The sequence below is a fragment of the Gigantopelta aegis genome, chromosome 3 (assembly GCF_016097555.1).
Source record: "Gigantopelta aegis isolate Gae_Host chromosome 3, Gae_host_genome, whole genome shotgun sequence".
NCBI classification, from domain to species: Eukaryota; Metazoa; Mollusca; class Gastropoda; order Neomphalida; family Peltospiridae; genus Gigantopelta; species Gigantopelta aegis.
In genome coordinates this window covers 94,699,952-94,720,213 of record NC_054701.1, presented here as the reverse complement: position 1 = coordinate 94,720,213, position 20,262 = coordinate 94,699,952, and the positions used below count along the sequence as shown (strand labels likewise).

At 34.2% G+C, this 20,262-nt stretch overlaps 1 protein-coding gene across 1 annotated transcript in view; it reads right to left on the bottom strand.

Moving 5' to 3' along the window:
- LOC121368950 (voltage-dependent calcium channel subunit alpha-2/delta-2-like) overlaps positions 1 to 20,262 on the bottom strand; it is a 95,645-nt gene that overhangs the window by 16,779 nt on the left and 58,604 nt on the right. The window contains exons 13-17 of the mRNA XM_041493715.1: positions 19,445 to 19,523; positions 18,816 to 18,865; positions 13,435 to 13,518; positions 10,206 to 10,262; positions 9,828 to 9,932 (exon numbers count right to left, since the gene is read on the bottom strand). Of these exons, the coding sequence (XP_041349649.1) occupies positions 9,828 to 9,932; positions 10,206 to 10,262; positions 13,435 to 13,518; positions 18,816 to 18,865; positions 19,445 to 19,523 (375 nt within the window). The remainder of the gene's footprint in view (positions 1 to 9,827; positions 9,933 to 10,205; positions 10,263 to 13,434; positions 13,519 to 18,815; positions 18,866 to 19,444; positions 19,524 to 20,262) is intronic.

The following is a 20,262-nucleotide window of genomic DNA, read 5'->3' as shown; positions in this document are numbered from 1 at the left end:
TCTCATCACGATATCCTACATGTTCGTCACTGACTGTCATTGTCTATTTCACACAACACTAACTTAGCACCTGCTCTCATCACGATATCCTACATGTTCGTCACTGACTGTCATTCTCTATTTCACACAACACCAACTTAGCACCTGCTCTCATCACGATATCCTACATGTTCGTCACTGACTGTCATTGTCTATTTCACACAACACTAACTTAGCACCTGCTCTCATCACGATATCCTACATGTTCGTCACTGACTGTCATTGTCTATTTCACACAACACTATTTCAACTTAGCACCTGCTCTCATCACGATATCCTACATGTTCGTCACTGACTGTCATTGTCTATTTCACACAACACTAACTTAGCACCTGCTCTCATCACGATATCCTACATGTTCGTCACTGACTGTCATTGTCTATTTCACACAACACTAACTTAGCACCTGCTCTCATCACGATATCCTACATGTTCGTCACTGACTAGTCATTCTCTATTTCACACAACACTAACTTAGCACCTGCTCTCATCACGATATCCTACATGTTCGTCACTGACTGTCATTGTCTATTTCACACAACACTAACTTAGCACCTGCTCTCATCACGATATCCTACATGTTCGTCACTGACTGTCATTGTCTATTTCACACAACACTAACTTAGCACCTGCTCTCATCACGATATCCTACATGTTCGTCACTGACTGTCATTCTCTATTTCACACAACACTAACTTAGCACCTGCTCTCATCACGATATCCTACATGTTCGTCACTGACTGTCATTCTCTATTTCACACAACACTAACTTAGCACCTGCTCTAGTCACTAGTTTCACACAACACCAACTTAGCACCTGCTCTAGTCACTAGTTTCACACAACACTAACTTAGCACCTGCTCTCATCACGATATCCTACATGTTCGTCACTGACTGTCATTCTCTATTTCACACAACACTAACTTAGCACCTGCTCTAGTCACTAGTTTCACACAACACCAACTTAGCACCTGCTCTAATCACTAGTTTCACACAACACCAACTTAGCACCTGCTCTAGTCACTAGTCTCACACAACACTAACTTAGCACCTGCTCTAATCACTAGTCTCACACAACACTAACTTAGCACCTGCTCTAGTCACTAGTCTCACACAACACTAACTTAGCACCTGCTCTAGTCACTAGTCTCACACAACACTAACTTAGCACCTGCTCTAGTCACTAGTCTCACACAACACTAACTTAGCACCTGCTCTAGTCACTAGTCTCACACAACACCAACTTAGCACCTGCTCTAGTCACTAGTCTCACACAACACCAACTTAGCACCTGCTCTAATCACTAGTCTCACACAACACCAACTTAGCACCTGCTCTAATCACTAGTCTCACACAACACCAACTTAGCACCTGCTCTAATCACTAGTTTCACACAACACCAACTTAGCACCTGCTCTAATCACTAGTTTCACACAACACCAACTTAGCACCTGCTCTAATCACTAGTTTCACACAACACCAACTTAGCACCTGCTCTAATCACTAGTTTCACACAACACCAACTTAGCACCTGCTCTAATCACTAGTTTCACACAACACTAACTTAGCACCTGCTCTAATCACTAGTTTCACACAACACCAACTTAGCACCTGCTCTCATCACTAGTTTCACACAACACCAACTTAGCACCTGCTCTCATCACTAGTTTCACACAACACCAACTTAGCACCTGCTCTAATCACTAGTTTCACACAACACCAACTTAGCACCTGCTCTAATCACTAGTTTCACACAACACCAACTTAGCACCTGCTCTCATCACTAGTTTCACACAACACTAACTTAGCACCTGCTCTAATCACTAGTTTCACACAACACTAACTTAGCACCTGCTCTAATCACTAGTTTCACAAGCAACTTTTGCTTTCCATCTAAAAACATTGTACAGCTATTCACATTAAGAAATTAATTAGTGACAACTACAATGTACATTAACATTAAGTTAAAAGTTTGATTTGTTTAACAACACCACTAGAGAACATTGACCGACGAACATCAAGCGAGCAATTACCACTGGGCTAAGTCCCGGCCCTATCAGCATTACGAACAGGATGACCAAGATAAAATTAGATAACGATCAATTGAAACAACTTTAAATAGATATCAAATATGAGAGTCTACATATAGTTTATTTAAAATTAGATAACGATCAATTGAAACAACTTTAAATAGATATCAAATATGAGAGTCTACATGTAGTTTATTTAAAATTAGATAACGATCAATTAAAACAACTTTAAATAGATATGAAATATGAGAGTGTACATGTAGTTCATTTAAAATTAGATAACGATCAATTAAAACAACTTTAAATAGATATGAAATATGAGAGTGTACACGTAGTTCATTTAAAATTAGATAACGATCAATTAAAACAACTTTAAATATACATGTCTACATGTAGTTTATTGAAGTATTGTCTGTTATGTTAATCGGGGTATGAACACAAAAATCATCTGCAAACTTTGTGAATCTGCTATATTTGCAGATGATTATTTTTTTTCATACCCCAATGAACGAAAAAGAAATAAGAGATAATCCTTATAATTAAACTTAAAACATTCTGACTACCGTATATCTTCGCCTATAAGTCGAATTTTTTTCACCCAAAAATTATTTTATAACTTGGGGGGTCGACTTATAAGAGGGTAAAAAAATTTCACCAAAAAATATTAGTTTTGGGGATTATTTTACAAGTTTTGTTGTTGAAGTATGCCATGTATTTATACTCAAATATGTTAATTTGACATATTTATTTTTTATAACCTATTTTTTTTGGCATTAGAACGGTTTTGGTTATGCAAAAAGGCGTACGATCTCACTCACATGCCAAGACAACAGTCCACTTAGTTAAATTAACAGTCATAACTAATAGTAAAAATGTAAACAATACTAACTACCTGTTGCCTGAGTTTATTTTGAAATCTGGTCACTGGCATTAATGGTTGTTCAAACAATGTTTTGGCGGTGATTAACTTCATGAATATTACTAAGCTTTCTCTTAAAATAGACTGATCTCTGCAGTTCACTTATCTAGAGCAATAGGGACACAACATCATTTGGTACAAAAACCAGTGTACTTTCCAGAGTTATCCTCCTTACATGTATTAATATGGCGGCAAAACGTGATACTTTCAGTTTTATCGTAGTGATCTGTTGTCAGTGTTTATAAATAAAGTTGTTGTCTGTGCACAAAACCATCTGTACAGTACTATACAGTAACAGTCAAACAGCTTTCACTCTCTACTAAGGGAATATTTCGTTTTGATGCTATGTAATAATGATAGTTTGATTGGAATAGTCTGATCATATTGCGATGTACAAAACGTGAAAACCGAAGTTTGTAAAATAATTTTCTTTTGTTCAAATATTATTGTTCTCATGTGCTGAAAATAAGAAATATTTCAATATTTATAAGTAGTTTTTCATGGGTCGACTTATAAACGGGTCAATAAAAAAATAAGTTTTCAGGGCTTGAAATGAGGGACTCGACTTATAGCCGAGATCGACTTACAGGCGAAGATATACGGTAATAATAATTTTATAATTTCATAATTCATTTTAAATTATTTTTTGGTTCATAAACAATAAGACTCAATACGACAATGTATTACTACAAAGTGACCTCATCAGATCTGACAAAGTATCACTATAAAGTGTCCTCATCAAATACGACAAAGTATCGCTATAAAGTGACCTCATCAGATAAGTATCGCTATAAAGTGACCTCATCAGATACGACAAAGTATCACTATAAAGTGACCTCATCAGATAAGTATCGCTATAAAGTGACCTCATCAGATAAGTATCGCTATAAAGTGACCACATCAGATACGACAAAGTATCGCTATAAAGTGACCTCATCAGATAAGTATCACTATAAAGTGACCTCATCAGATACGACAAAGTATCGCTATAAAGTGACCTCATCAGATACGACAAAGTATCGCTATAAAGTGACCTCATCAGATACGACAAAGTATCGCTATAAAGTGACCTCATCAGATACGACAAAGTATCGCTATAAAGTGACCTCATCAGATACGACAAAGTATCACTATAAAGTGACCTCATCAGATACGACAAAGTATCACTATAAAGTGACCTCATCAAATACGACAAAGTATCGCTATAAAGTGACCTCATCAGATACGACAAAGTATCGCTATAAAGTGACCTCATCAGATAAGTATCGCTATAAAGTGACCTCATCAGATACGACAAAGTATCGCTATAAAGTGACCTCATCAGATACGACAAAGTATCGCTATAAAGTGACCTCATCAGATACGACAAAGTATCACTATAAAGTGACCTCATCAGATACGACAAAGTATCACTATAAAGTGACCTCATCAAATACGACAAAGTATCGCTATAAAGTGACCTCATCAGATACGACAAAGTATCACTATAAAGTGACCTCATCAGATACGACAAAGTATCACTATAAAGTGACCTCATCAAATACGACAAAGTATCGCTATAAAGTGACCTCATCAGATACGACAAAGTATCGCTATAAAGTGACCTCATCAGATAAGTATCGCTATAAAGTGACCTCATCAGATACGACAAAGTATCTCTATAAAGTGACCTCATCAGATACGACAAAGTATCACTATAAAGTGACCTCATCAGATAAGTATTGCTATAAAGTGACCTCATCAGATACGACAAAGTATCACTATAAAGTGACCTCATCAGATACGACAAAGTATCACTATAAAGTGACCTCATCAGATAAGTATCGCTATAAAGTGACCTCATCAGATACGACAATGTATCACTATAAAGTGACCTCATCAGATACGACAAAGTATCTCTATAAAGTGACCTCATCAGATACGACAAAGTATCACTATAAAGTGACCTCATCAGATAAGTATTGCTATAAAGTGACTTCATCAGATACGACAAAGTATCACTATAAAGTGACCTCATCAGATACGATAAAGTATCGCTATAAAGTGACCTCATCAGATACGACAAAGTATCACTATAAAGTGACCTCATCAGATAAGTATTGCTATAAAGTGACCTCATCAGATACGACAAAGTATCGCTATAAAGTGACCTCATCAGATACGATAAAGTATCGCTATAAAGTGACCTCATCAGATATGACAAAGTATCGCTATAAAGTGACCTCATCAGATAAGTATCGCTATAAAGTGACCTCATCAGATACGACAAAGTATCACTATAAAGTGACCTCATCAGATCTGACAAAGTATCACTATAAAGTGTCCTCATCAAATACGACAAAGTATCGCTATAAAGTGACCTCATGAGATACGATAAAGTATCGCTATAAAGTGACCTCATCAGATACGACAAAGTATCGCTATAAAGTGACCTCATCAGATAAGTATCGCTATAAAGTGACCTCATCAGATACGACAAAGTATCACTATAAAGTGACCTCATCAGATAAGTATTGCTATAAAGTGACCTCATCAGATACGACAAAGTATCACTATAAAGTGACCTCATCAGATACGACAAAGTATCACTATAAAGTGACCTCATCAGATACGACAAAGTATCGCTATAAAGTGTACTCATCAGATACGACAGAGTATCGCTATAAAGTGACCTCATCAGATACGACAAAGTATCACTATAAAGTGACCTCGTCAGATACGACAAAGTATCACTATAAAGTGTCCTCATCAAATACGACAAAGTATCGCTATAAAGTGACCTCATCAGATAAGTATTGCTATAAAGTGACCTCGTCAGATACGACAAAGTGTCACTATAAAGTGACCTCATCAGATACGACAAAGTATCGCTATAAAGTGTCCTCATCAGATACGACAAAGTATCGCTATAAAGTGTCCTCATCAGATACGACAAAGTATCACTATAAAGTGCCTCATCAGATACGACAAAGTATCACTATAAAGTGTCCTCATCAAATACGACAAAGTATCACTATAAAGTGCCTCATCAGATACGACAAAGTATCTCTACAAAGTGTCCTCATCAGATACGACAAAGTATCACTATAAAGTGTCCTCATCAGATACGACAAAGTATCTCTATAAAGTGACCTCATCACATACAACAAAGTATCGCTATAAAGTGACCTCATCAGATACGACAAAGTATCACTATAAAGTGACCTCATCAGATAAGTATTGCTATAAAGTGACCTCATCAGATACGACAAAGTATCGCTATAAAGTGACCTCATCAGATACGATAAAGTATCGCTATAAAGTGACCTCATCAGATACGACAAAGTATCGCTATAAAGTGACCTCATCAGATAAGTATCGCTATAAAGTGACCTCATCAGATACGACAAAGTATCACTATAAAGTGACCTCATCAGATCTGACAAAGTATCACTATAAAGTGTCCTCATCAAATACGACAAAGTATCGCTATAAAGTGACCTCATCAGATACGATAAAGTATCGCTATAAAGTGACCTCATCAGATACGACAAAGTATCGCTATAAAGTGACCTCATCAGATAAGTATCGCTATAAAGTGACCTCATCAGATACGACAAAGTATCACTATAAAGTGACCTCATCAGATAAGTATTGCTATAAAGTGACCTCATCAGATACGACAAAGTATCACTATAAAGTGACCTCATCAGATACGACAAAGTATCACTATAAAGTGACCTCATCAGATACGACAAAGTATCGCTATAAAGTGTACTCATCAGATACGACAGAGTATCGCTATAAAGTGACCTCATCAGATACGACAAAGTATCACTATAAAGTGACCTCGTCAGATACGACAAAGTATCACTATAAAGTGTCCTCATCAAATACGACAAAGTATCGCTATAAAGTGACCTCATCAGATAAGTATTGCTATAAAGTGACCTCGTCAGATACGACAAAGTATCACTATAAAGTGACCTCATCAGATACGACAAAGTATCGCTATAAAGTGTCCTCATCAGATACGACAAAGTATCGCTATAAAGTGTCCTCATCAGATACGACAAAGTATCACTATAAAGTGCCTCATCAGATACGACAAAGTATCACTATAAAGTGTCCTCATCAAATACGACAAAGTATCACTATAAAGTGCCTCATCAGATACGACAAAGTATCTCTACAAAGTGTCCTCATCAGATACGACAAAGTATCACTATAAAGTGTCCTCATCAGATACGACAAAGTATCTCTATAAAGTGACCTCATCACATACAACAAAGTATCACTATAAAGTGCCTCATCAGATACAACAAAGTATCACTATAAAGTGTCCTCATCAGATACGACAAAGTATCACTATAAAGTGTCCTTATCAGATACAACAAAGTATCACTATAAAGTGTCCTCATCAGATACGACAAAGTATCACTATAAAGTGTCCTCATCAGATACAACAAAGTATCGCTATAAAGTGACCTCATCAGATACGACAAATAATCGCTATAAAGTGACCTCATCAGATACGACAAAGTATCACTATAAAGTGACCTCATCAGATACGACAAAGTATCGCTATAAAGTGACCTCATCAGATACGACAAATAATCGCTATAAAGTGACCTCATCAGATACGACAAAGTATCACTATAAAGTGACCTCATCAGATACGACAAAGTATCGCTATAAAGTGACCTCATCAGATACAACAAAGTATCGCTATAAAGTGACCTCATCAGATACGAAAAAGTATCACTATAAAGTGACCTCATCAGATACAACAAAGTATCACTATAAAGTGACCTCATCAGATACAACAAAGTATCACTATAAAGTGACCTCATCAGATACGACAAAGTATCTCTATAAAGTGACCTCATCAGATACAACAAAGTATCACTATAAAGTGACCTCATCAGATAAGTATCACTATAAAGTGACCTCATCAGATACGGCAAAGTATCACTATAAAGTGACCTCATCAGATACAGCAAAGTATCACTATAAAGTGACCTCATCAGATACAACAAAGTATCTCTATAAAGTGACCTCATCAGATATGACAAAGTATCTCTATAAAGTGACCTCATCAGATACAAAAAAGTATCACTATAAAGTGTCCTCATCAGATAAGTATCGCTATAAAGTGACCTCATCAGATACGACAAATAATCGCTATAAAGTGACCTCATCAGATACGACAAAGTATCACTATAAAGTGACTTCATCAGATACGACAAAGTATCACTATAAAGTGTCCTCATCAGATACAACAAAGTATCACTATAAAGTGACCTCATCAGATACAACAAAGTATCACTATAAAGTGACCTCATCAGATACGAAAAAGTATCACTATAAAGTGTCCTCATCAGATATGACAAAGTATCACTATAAAGTGTCCTCATCAGATACAACAAAGTATCACTATAAAGTGACCTCATCAGATACAACAAAGTATCACTATAAAGTGACCTCATCAGATACAACAAAGTATCACTATAAAGTGACCTCATCAGATACAACAAAGTATCTCTATAAAGTGACCTCATCAGATACAACAAAGTATCACTATAAAGTGACCTCATCAGATAAGTATCACTATAAAGTGACCTCATCAGATACGGCAAAGTATCACTATAAAGTGACCTCATCAGATACAACAAAGTATCACTATAAAGTGACCTCATCAGATACAACAAAGTATCTCTATAAAGTGACCTCATCAGATATGACAAAGTATCTCTATAAAGTGACCTCATCAGATACAAAAAAGTATCACTATAAAGTGTCCTCATCAGATAAGTATCACTATAAAGTGACCTCATCAGATACGGCAAAGTATCGCTATAAAGTGACCTCGTCAGATACGACAAAGTATCACTATAAAGTGACCTCGTCAGATACGACAATGTATCACTATAAAGTGACCTCGTCAGATACGACAAAGTATCACTATAAAGTGACCTCGTCAGATACGACAAAGTATCACTATAAAGTGACCTCGTCAGATACGACAAAGTATCACTATAAAGTGACCTCGTCAGATACGACAAAGTATCACTATAAAGTGACCTCGTCAGATACGACAAAGTATCACTATAAAGTGACCTCGTCAGATACAACAAAGTATCACTATAAAGTGACCTCGTCAGATACAATGTTCCCCGGTGATGTCATTGAGAAATGAACAAACTCACTCGCATTGCTATGGCTGGGCCAATGGGATGACTTGAACTGATAATGAAAGTAATGGAAGTTTAATTATATCAGTACAAGAGATCAAGAACTGCTTCTCAAGTTTTAATATTTGCTTTCAGATTAAAATATCAGAATGCTGAGTCGTAAGCACAGACTAAATACCCCGTCAACATCACTAAATTGTAACGTACAATGCTATCTAGCACAGACTAAATACCCCGTCAACATCACTAAATTGTAACGTACAATGCTATCTAGCACAGACTAAATACCCCGTCAACATCACTAAATTGTAACGTACAATGCTATCTAGCACAGACTAAATACCCCGTCAACATCACTAAATTGTAACGTACAATGCTATCTAGCACAGACTAAATACCCCGTCAACATCACTAAATTGTAATAATAATATACAATGCTAACTAGCATAGACTAAATACCCCATTAACATCACTAAATTGTAATATACAATGCTAACTAGCATAGACTAAATACCCCATCAACATCACTAAATTGTAATATACAATGCTATCTAGCCTAAAATAACTGCAGACCTGTGTAATACACAAGAAATTTGTGTCAGACAGGTAAGAGTCACTTTGAAACTGAAAACACCATTTCTATATTTTTCAAGTGACATAATTCACGTTATAGCTGTGTAGTATTTGAGTCACCTGTTGTGTTGGAGTTCTCCGTCTCATCGCCTCCGTGGTGACATCAATCCCCATCACTCCGAGAATTGTCTGATTCGACTGAAAAAAAGCCATGAATAACATATATACATCCATATTGGCATTGAATGACTGAATGAATGTTTAACGACACACCAGCATGAAAGTACACATCGGCTATTGGGTTTCAAACAACGGTAAGAACATGAATATGATCATCTACACAGATAGAACATTCACTAACAAACAGTGACTCGAACTCAATACATATTCACCTGATAAATGCAATAATGCATATGTCATGTAGTTGCAATCATGATATGATTATGTATTAAAAGAGAAATGATTACTCACCGAGCCGATGGTGCGGTTGTAAACCGGCAATGTGACTGACGTCATCATCCCCAAGCCCTGCAACACGGCAGACAAGAGTTACACATATACACCATCATAGTTGATGTTCATCACTCTGTATTATAGACTACCAGTCTACCTGGTTACACATTTAACAGAATTCAGTGCTTCTGTGAAACCCACATTTTAGTCAGAAGGGTAAGATAAGAAGATGAAATCGTAAAATATCAACATTACTTTATTTTATTTTTACACACCAATTCAATGTCTGATCGCAATATTACCTAAACACACAAATATGAAATAATTCAATAAAGATTCAGGGTTTTATCCAGGCGTTCTGTGGATTCGAACATGGGCCCCTTCCCAAAAGAAAGTGGCCTTGAAAATTCCCAATTTCTATGCTCAAAATTCTTTTAATTATGACTGTGCTGATAAATTAATTTAACAGCTGTGTACTGCATCATTTTGTGGCATGAAAAAATATCCCAGATATGATTTACTCATTTTATGTTTCTTAATCCCATCAGACACAGGTCCCCTTGCAAAAAATCCTGGATAAACCCCTTTACATTAATTTTATTATATTACTTAAATTTACAGCTTATATACATTCAACTCGCTAACTACTTGAACTGGTAAGATAATCTCATACTTACAATGTAGTACTGAAACAATTTACATGTATGTTAACCTAGTATTTAATGCTAAATATTGATATATGTTGATATACCTGTGGTGACAGAGTTATGTTGTCTCAGCTTTATTTATTTATCTAAAGGCGTGAATTAACACACTTAAATATGAGCTGTATTTAAATGTTGATAAAACATTAAAAAAATAATATTCATATATTTCTTTATTTGTATAGATAATAGTATCCTGAATCCACAATGGAACTAGTATAAGAGACCATTAAACAAAAATACATGACATATTGTATGATAAATTAATTTTAGATCAGTTGCCATGTACATTTAAATACATTTAATTTATAAAATAATTTATTGTAACTTATGCATACAACACATGCACAACTGCACAATTTTAACATTGCAAATGATTAAACCCCAAAGTCAAACTCAAGTCAAATGAACAAATCAAAATGAATATCATGCAAACATAATGCAGCATGCATTTAAAAGAAAGTGCATCCGATACTTACAACCCATGTACCATACATGTAATGCCAAGACTTATATTTTGGTATAACTGTTACATTTTACTTAATGGTGGTCTTCAAATACAGTACTAACATAATATAGCACATCAATAAAATAATAAACACATCAATTTAAGCAAAGAGGAATAAAATGTTTTGAAAACCCAACTTGTTACTGTAAATGTCACCTTAATAAAACTGACAATCATGTAAACGTAACAATTACCACAATAAACAGGCTGTATAATAAAATGTTTTGAAAACCCAACTTGTTACTGTAAATGTCACCGTAATAAAACTGATAATCATGTAAACCACAATAAACAGGCGGACGTCTGGATAATAAAATATTCAAGGTGTTTCTACAACACTTACGGTGTTTCTAGAATACAAGGTGTTTAAAGTGAGGACTTAAACTCACTGTACTGAATAAGATGCGATGATTGACTATAAAAACACACAATGTGTTCATACTGACATCAATTGAACCTTCTGGAAAAGATTTGTATATTTGACCGTCTGTAATAGTAACCTTATCGACTATCAAAAGCTAATTTTCTTTTACACCAATACCATTTTTTTTTAAATTTTATTTATTTATTAGTTTGATTATTTTTTAACAGAGGTGACTTTAAATGTTTAAATACAAAGTCTTCTGCTGACATACAACAGCAACGAGATTACGCAAGATTGCATAGCTAATGATCCCAGAATTCAATGCAAAGTTGACTGATTTTGATGCATACAGTGTTGGACACTGTAAATTGTACATAATACATGAGTACATTGGTATAAAGTTTATGTGCAAATTGTTTTTATGCACACTACACATACAAGAGTACTATGTCTGTGTGTGTATCTAGTGCACCAGTACACAATATTTATGGGTGTATCTAGTGCAATATACAAAATATATATACATGTATCCAGTGCAGTATACCAAATATATGTGTGTATTCAGTGCAGAATATGATATCTATGTTACAGTGCAGTGTAAAACACTGTGTATCACAACACTAATGATGACAGGTGTGTTTTCTATGTCACTAGCACAGCTGACATCAATACAAGACAGCAAAATAACTCAAATCAATAAAGCTGAAACGATGTATTTCAGTATGTGGTGTATGCTTTTAAACTGATTAATTGGTGGATTTTATAGTATACAGGTATTTGATAAGCATTGTTAAATACTTTATACTTTCTTAGTTCAAATTATTAAAACCTGGCAAATGATCCCTAAAATATTTAAAGTGAATGAAATGTTTCTGTGTAAAATGAGAAAAACAAAACACTTAAATACAAAAACCAAAAACAATAAAATAATTATATCTTGTATTTAAATTTATATCTAAAAAAAAATTAAAAATCTGTAACATCCATGCATAAAGTACATGAAAATGCTACTTTAAATGTGGAGGAACTGACACATTTAGTTTTTTACTACTTACTTTATATGTGAAGATGTGTGACTGATTTAATCACAAGTGGTTGTTTGGTAAGTCCTATCATGATGATGTGACTGATTTAATCACAAGTGGTTGTTTGGTGAGCCCTATCATGATGATGTGACTGATTTAATCACAAGTGGTTGTTTGGTGAGCCCTATCATGATGATGTGACTGATTTAATCACAAGTGGTTGTTTGGTGAGCCCTATTGTGACAATGTCGTTGTTGGTGAGTCATATCAGACAAAGTGGTTGTTTGGTGAGCCCTATCATTTGGTTGTTTGGTGAGCCCTATCATGTGGTTGTTTGGTGAGCCCCATCATGTGGTTGTTTGGTGAGCCCCATCATGTGGTTTTTTGGTGAGCCCCATCATGTGGTTGTTTGGTGAGCCCCATCATGTGGTTGTTTGGTGTGCCCCATCATGTGGTTGTTTGGTGTGCCCCATCATGTGGTTGTTTGGTGAGCCCTATCATGTGGTTGTTTGGTGAGCCCTATCATGTGGTTGTTTGGTGAGCCCTATCGTGATTGTTTGGAGAGCATGACGAAGTGATAGACGGACTGCACTAGAACTTACAACACTGAGGACTGAGACAACACCTAGCGAGAGAGTAAAAGTACCAAGTGGTCGTAATAGAGGTCACCCCATTGAAAATGCTTCAAATCCAACAGAACTTGTGGCCGACTTAGCACAGGAATATAATCCTTCAAACAGAAGCAAAATACCACCATTATAGCATTCCTCGGTGCTCAACAGCTGCAGTGTGTTCAAATCCACCCAAACCCATCCTGCATGAAACACAATATTGAACATTATAGATGTCCATTTTTAAAACTTGCTAAGCCTTCTGGTTCAAAAAACAAATGTACATGTAGAGGTACAAACACTGCTGCAACATCAAGGAATTTTGGGGTTTTTTTTAAACCAGACAGATGAGGTTTGTGAACAACACTGTGTAAAGGAAAACATTTCTTGTACATAAAAATAACATGATACTTCTTGTACATGCACCGAGACCGGGCCAGAGTGTGTTCAGTTAAGGGGAACTAACTCTTTACCTATTACTGCAGCCCTACTATTGCAAATACTTTTGAAGTAGAATTCAACAATCTAGTCAAGTCTAAAGATATTATTCTGTTCACCCATGAAAACGCTGATAGATGTTCAAAAGGGGGATGTGTTCTGTAAACATACAATCCCGTCACCTTGGATTTCATAATACCATTCAGTTTATAAAGAAAATAGAGATAAAAATGGAAAAATCTTTAAGTCCTTTACAACAACAACAACAAAAATTGTATTTGGGGTTTTCTTGGGGTTTTTTTTTAAATTATAGGCAAGGCACTTATAATTTTCTTACTTAATGATTCATTGTATCTCAGATGACAATAACTGAAGTTGAATATACTAGTGCTGCAATAACTGTTTTATAATTTTAGGTTTTTAAAAAGACCAGCTACCATAAATGATGCCTAAACTATATCTAAAGGAAGGCTACTCAAGTTCATGTACGTCATATAATACAGAAAACAAAGAACACACAGACTAGATCATAACAAATATCTTAAAGAGGAATTGGGGTGGGGGGGGCATTTCATGATGCAGTAGGTCTCACAACACAGCTATGAATGCTTTGTTAGAAAGTAGACACTCAATCATTTCTATCATGTTTATCTATTCATAGCAAAGATATTAGTGAACTACTAATATCTTTTTGAAAAGAAAAAATAATTATCTTCAACTGTACAAGTAAATATATTTAGCTTAATTAAAAAACAAAAAAACATTACAAACAATCAAATACATAGAAAACCTTTATCTTGCATGAGAAAGATAATTAATAAAAAATTAATATCTCATGCTTAATATTTATTTTTGAATTAAAACAAGTCACTGTTCAACTCTTTGCCATCTATTCTTCACTGCAGTCTAAACATGAGTGGTCTTTGTAAACAAAGCTATCAACATTTACATGAGTTATCTATATTGATCAAACGTGCTCATATATATATATATATATATATTTTTATTTTATTAGTGTTCATATTTAAATTGTCATGGCAATACTGCTCAAAAAAAAAAAAAAAAAAAAATGTTTTGTAAACATTATTGAAGAAAGGACATGTTTTATTTAACAACACACTCAACACATTTTATTTACATTTATATGGCATCGGGCATTTGGTTACGGACAACACAGATATTGAGGGAGGAAATCCGCTGTCGCCACTTCATAGACTAGCTACTCTTTTTGATTAGCAGCAAGGGATCTTTTATATGAACCATCCCACAGACAGGATAGCACATACCACAACCTTTGTACCAGTTGTGGTGCACTGGCTGGAGCGAGCTAAACATTATTGATGATTTAACATGCACACTGGTATGTGTAAAATATTACATTTAAAATATGGTGGACATTATTATTTAATTAACAATTCAAGATTTAAAAAGAGAAATGTTTGTATACAATAAACCAGATAATAGAGATTTTGAAAAAGATAATCCTTGGGATCACTAGTCATTGAGTGGAAGTGAAAATAAACTGGATGAAAGTGTCATAAAATAAAAAATTTGGTTCAGAGTGGAACGTTTCTGATTGAAAAGCTGCTTACAAAAGAGTTAATTGAATTTTTGCAATCTAACATTAAGTGGCTAACTGATACGTAAAGATCATAAATGTATAAGAAAAACACAATTCACTACATCTGTTTTTATTATTGTTGAAGTTAAATACATTGATTTATAGTAAACCTGACTGTAGCTCATTAACAACTAACATGTAATTAAGAAATGTATTATAACACATGATCATACATGACATTTATCAACATGGTTTGTCTCAAGATTCAGAAAACCATGTTGTCATTAGTGTTATAATTAAAACCAATATAAATTAATTAGTAATAGTATTTACTACCAGAGCCCAATCCCACAACTAAAGCTGACATATTCATGTTAATTACACATACATGTAGGTTATTAGTCATTAGCTTTTATTCCATGCTAATACATGTATAAGAAATACAGCTATTAATATTAAATCGTATTTACCAAGGTGGCCAACTTCTGTCTAAACATTTTAGCATATTGGTAACTGATCCGGCATAACAATATTTTCACATCTGGTTTATTTTTGCTAATAAGAAGTTCATAGTTAATGAAGAAGGCAGAAATATTATATTTAATGATGTACTCATGACTTTATATTTACTATTTATGGTTAAATAGTGACAGACATATGGTTACGGATCACACTGATAATGAGAGGAAACCTGCTGTCACAACTTCATGGGCTACTATTTGAAAACTTTAGCAATTTTCACTGTAAGCAACTCCTAGAAAATATTCTTTTAGCTGATATTCACCTATTAGAAAACATTAACCAATTACATCATAAGTAACTCCTAGAAAATATTCTTTTAGCAGATATTCACCTATTAGAAAAGATCAACCAATTACATCATAAGTAACTCCTTTCAGCTGTTCATCTTGTTTATATAAAGATATTTGTCAGTCAGTCCTAACACTTTAAGAGTGACACCAAAACTATCTGACAAGTTGGTCACCCTAACGTATACTGAAAGATATGCTGTAAGATGCAGTGTAGAAAGTAGTACGCAATACATTTGGTTTGAATCTGAAAGTTCAACAAGGTATCATGCATAAATGCAGTCCTGGCTCGCTCGTTATTCTTACACGGGGATCAATGGTTATTTCCGACCGCACACTGCCACCATTAAAGTATTCCATAGGACCGTAAAACTTTTTAATGTACTCCTGCGAGAAAGAGTTACAGCAATAACAAATATATAAAACATAACAATGTACATGTATATGTATGGTCTGTCAACATGTGTTTAAAGTACATAGCTGTCAGTTATATTCATTGGTTACAAACAGTACAGTACACATTCTATGTATAGAAAGCAAAATCAAAACCTGCAACCACATTTACAGTAATAAGAAATAAAATAATCTGTTATTGCATTTTTGGCACATTTAAAATAAGTAAAAGTTTTTCTTTTTTATTCAAGATATGGTACTTGATATTTACATTTTAAATTTAGATTGAACATGTGTAAGCATCTTCATATTAAACATTACACAAAAATTTCTATTAAAACTGAACATAAATATTACTTAAAAATTGAACATGATTACATTAAAATTGTATAATATAGTTTTTATTTTGAGAACTGATTTTTATCAATATCAAGAGTAAAATAGAATATATTAATGCAAATAAATCTCTTGTAGGTAAACAGAACATCACAAGTAACCGCCAACACCATGACTCAGTAGAATACTGTATCAATTAATGTATCAACTACCGCCACCAAACTGATTCAGTAGAATACTCTATCAATGTATCAACTGCCGCCACCAAAATGATTCGGTGGAATACTGTATCAATGTATCAACTGCCGCCACCAAACTGATTCAGTAGAATACTGTATACATCTATCAACTGCTGCCACCAAACTGATTCAGTAGAATACTGTATCAGTCTATCAACTGCCGCCACCAAACTGATTCGGTAGAATACTGTATCAGTCTATCAACTGCCGCCACCAAACTGATTCAGTAGAATACTGTATACATCTATCAACTGCCGCCACCAAACTGATTCAGTAGAATACTGTATCAGTCTATCAACTGCCGCCACCAAATTGATTCAGTAGAATACTGTAAAGATCTATCAACTGCCGCCACCAAACTGATTCGGTGGGATACTGTACCGATTTGGGGTCATTATGTGGTGAGACACGACTCCCACTCCACTGAGTGTGTTCCATGTGTTTTATCGCCAGTGGGCGAGCTAGGACATCATAATAATCCTGAGCAAAAATTACAGAATTGTCACAAATATATACCATACACATATCAAACTATATCTACCATATGTGTAACAAGTAATGCTAATGTGTACCTGGGTCCGTGCTTATAAAACATTTACAGTCTAGACTCAAATCTCTAATGATGTCATAGACATACAATTTGTGTGGCGTTGCCATGACGTTAAAGTCTCAGACTCTATTAAAGTCTTGAGTCTAGACTCAAATCTCTAATGATGTCATAGACATACAATTTGTGTGGCGTTGCCATGACGTTAAAGTCTCAGACTCTATTAAAGTCTTGAGTCTAGACTCAAATCTCTAATGATGTCATAGACATACAATTTGTGTGGCGTTGCCATGACGTTAAAGTCTCAGACTCTATTAAATTCTCGAGTCTAGACTCTAATCTCTAATGATGTCATAGACATACAATTTGTGTGGCGTTGCCATAACGTTAAAGTCTCAGACTCTATTAAAGTCTTGAGTCTAGACTCTAATAGTTTTATAACACCAGGCCAGATACGTGTATGAGAACCAGAAAATGTTGACATCACTGATGAAAATGTTTTCTGAATGTCCAGAATGAACAGAGAGCTGTAAGTATGATGGCCAATGTGTATTTAAACAAGGATAAAGTATATATTAATCACACACATGGAAATAAACCTTTACTGCATATCTGAAACTCAACAGACACAGTACAATAAACATTTTAAAAACATAGTTCACTCATTACAATTATTAAAGAAACTATAATTTGCATTGGGTTTTGTTGTTTGGACATCAATTAGTACACTAGTGTTCATTAACACAAACATCTACTGGTATCTACATAAAGATCCGATATAAAAATAATATTTTAAGAATAAAATTTATGTAATTTTAATTTTATTACTTAACTAAAAATTTTACATTTAAAACTTTGAATTATATTAGAAATAAAAGTTCTGCAATCACAGTTTGCATAGATATTTATTACATATTTCTAAGAAGTATCATAATATTAAAGTCCTTTTGTCAAATCATTATACAGTATCACTAAATATAGCTCACTAATATAGCTAGGTGGAAACATCATCCCAGTTTACTGTAAGAAACTAATTAGTGTTGCATAAAACCTCACAGTAGGTACTAGATAAAGTGATGACAATGAAACATACCTGGACTTTTGCTCTTATCGCACCCATGGCGGGTATTTGTGAAAAGAATCCTGGAATCAAAAACTTACATATTTATGGTTTATCTTAAACTACATCTACATCAGCCATAAACCTAAACAACCCAACTTCCATCTCAGTAAAATATATCATAATACAATTATAACATGGAAGTAGATGGAATCATTTAAACATAATTACATACATGATTAAAATGTCAGTTTGTGTTACAAATCAAAGAAACTCTTCTTTCATTCAAGTTAAGTACATATTAATAAGATCAAAATCTATCAGTTTGCTTTACATTACATTGACAAAATTTAATTTTTTTTTTAGTGAAACTGGAAAACAAGGGAAGTTTTTGAACTGTTTAAATGATACTATTGTCAATAATAAAATGTTAAGATACATTTTCTTCACTTCCATATTAGACAGAATAAACTGCCAATTCAGAGCCGCACCTAGCCTCAAATAACTTGGGAGGGAAGTGTGGGGAGCAGTAAGAGAGATCGAGGATACCAAAATCCTCTCTTTTAGACAAAATGAACAATTTTAAAGTAATTTTCAAAAGGGCACATTAAAACATTTTGAAGTTAGGTATGGCCCTCCAATCTCTCAACCCCATTGCTTACCTCGATTTGCACAGGCCATCCACCGTATGGCTGTTGTAGGGTTGGCTGTTGGACCAATGGCATACGTGAACACTCGCACCTGGTGAAATATCAATAACTCAAATATATAACATGTAGGATATCACAGATACCCGCACAGCCTCAGGTTGGTCTTTCAAATTTTCAATTAGTGAAACAGAAAACATTTGTATTTTTAGACCCTGCATTAACAACTTGTATCTAACGCTTAATAAAGACCTATTAAGCTTCTATGATAATAAGGAACATTAGATAATGCTTTTTTATATGGTTTTGTAATTGATTTTTAGAAGTCTATCCTCAAATATTTTTAACTCAAAACTCTTTCAATGATCACAAATATGCACATTTTGGTTACTAGTTTTTAAGATAAGATTTGAACATTTTAGATTTTAGACTGTATGTTCACAAATAAATTTCCAGGTGGCCTAATTAATGTGAAGAAAACAACTACATGTAAGTTTAGACAAAAATATCCAGCAGACACCAATACATGTAGGTTTGTACATTGTATATATTTTTTTTTATATAATATGTATATTTTTATATATTTATTTATGTACTAATGTATATTTATATATATTATATATTTATGTATACAAATGAATCTATTTATGTATGTAAATATTCAGATAAATATTAATTCATTTATAAATGTATATATTTACATTTATATAGGAACAGTCGAACCTCGTTAATCTGGACAGAATGGTTTTCCTACAAATTGACCGGATAAACGTATTTCCAGACTACTGAATCATGGCTTAATTTTTATTTCCCCGGTAGCATCTGCACACAAT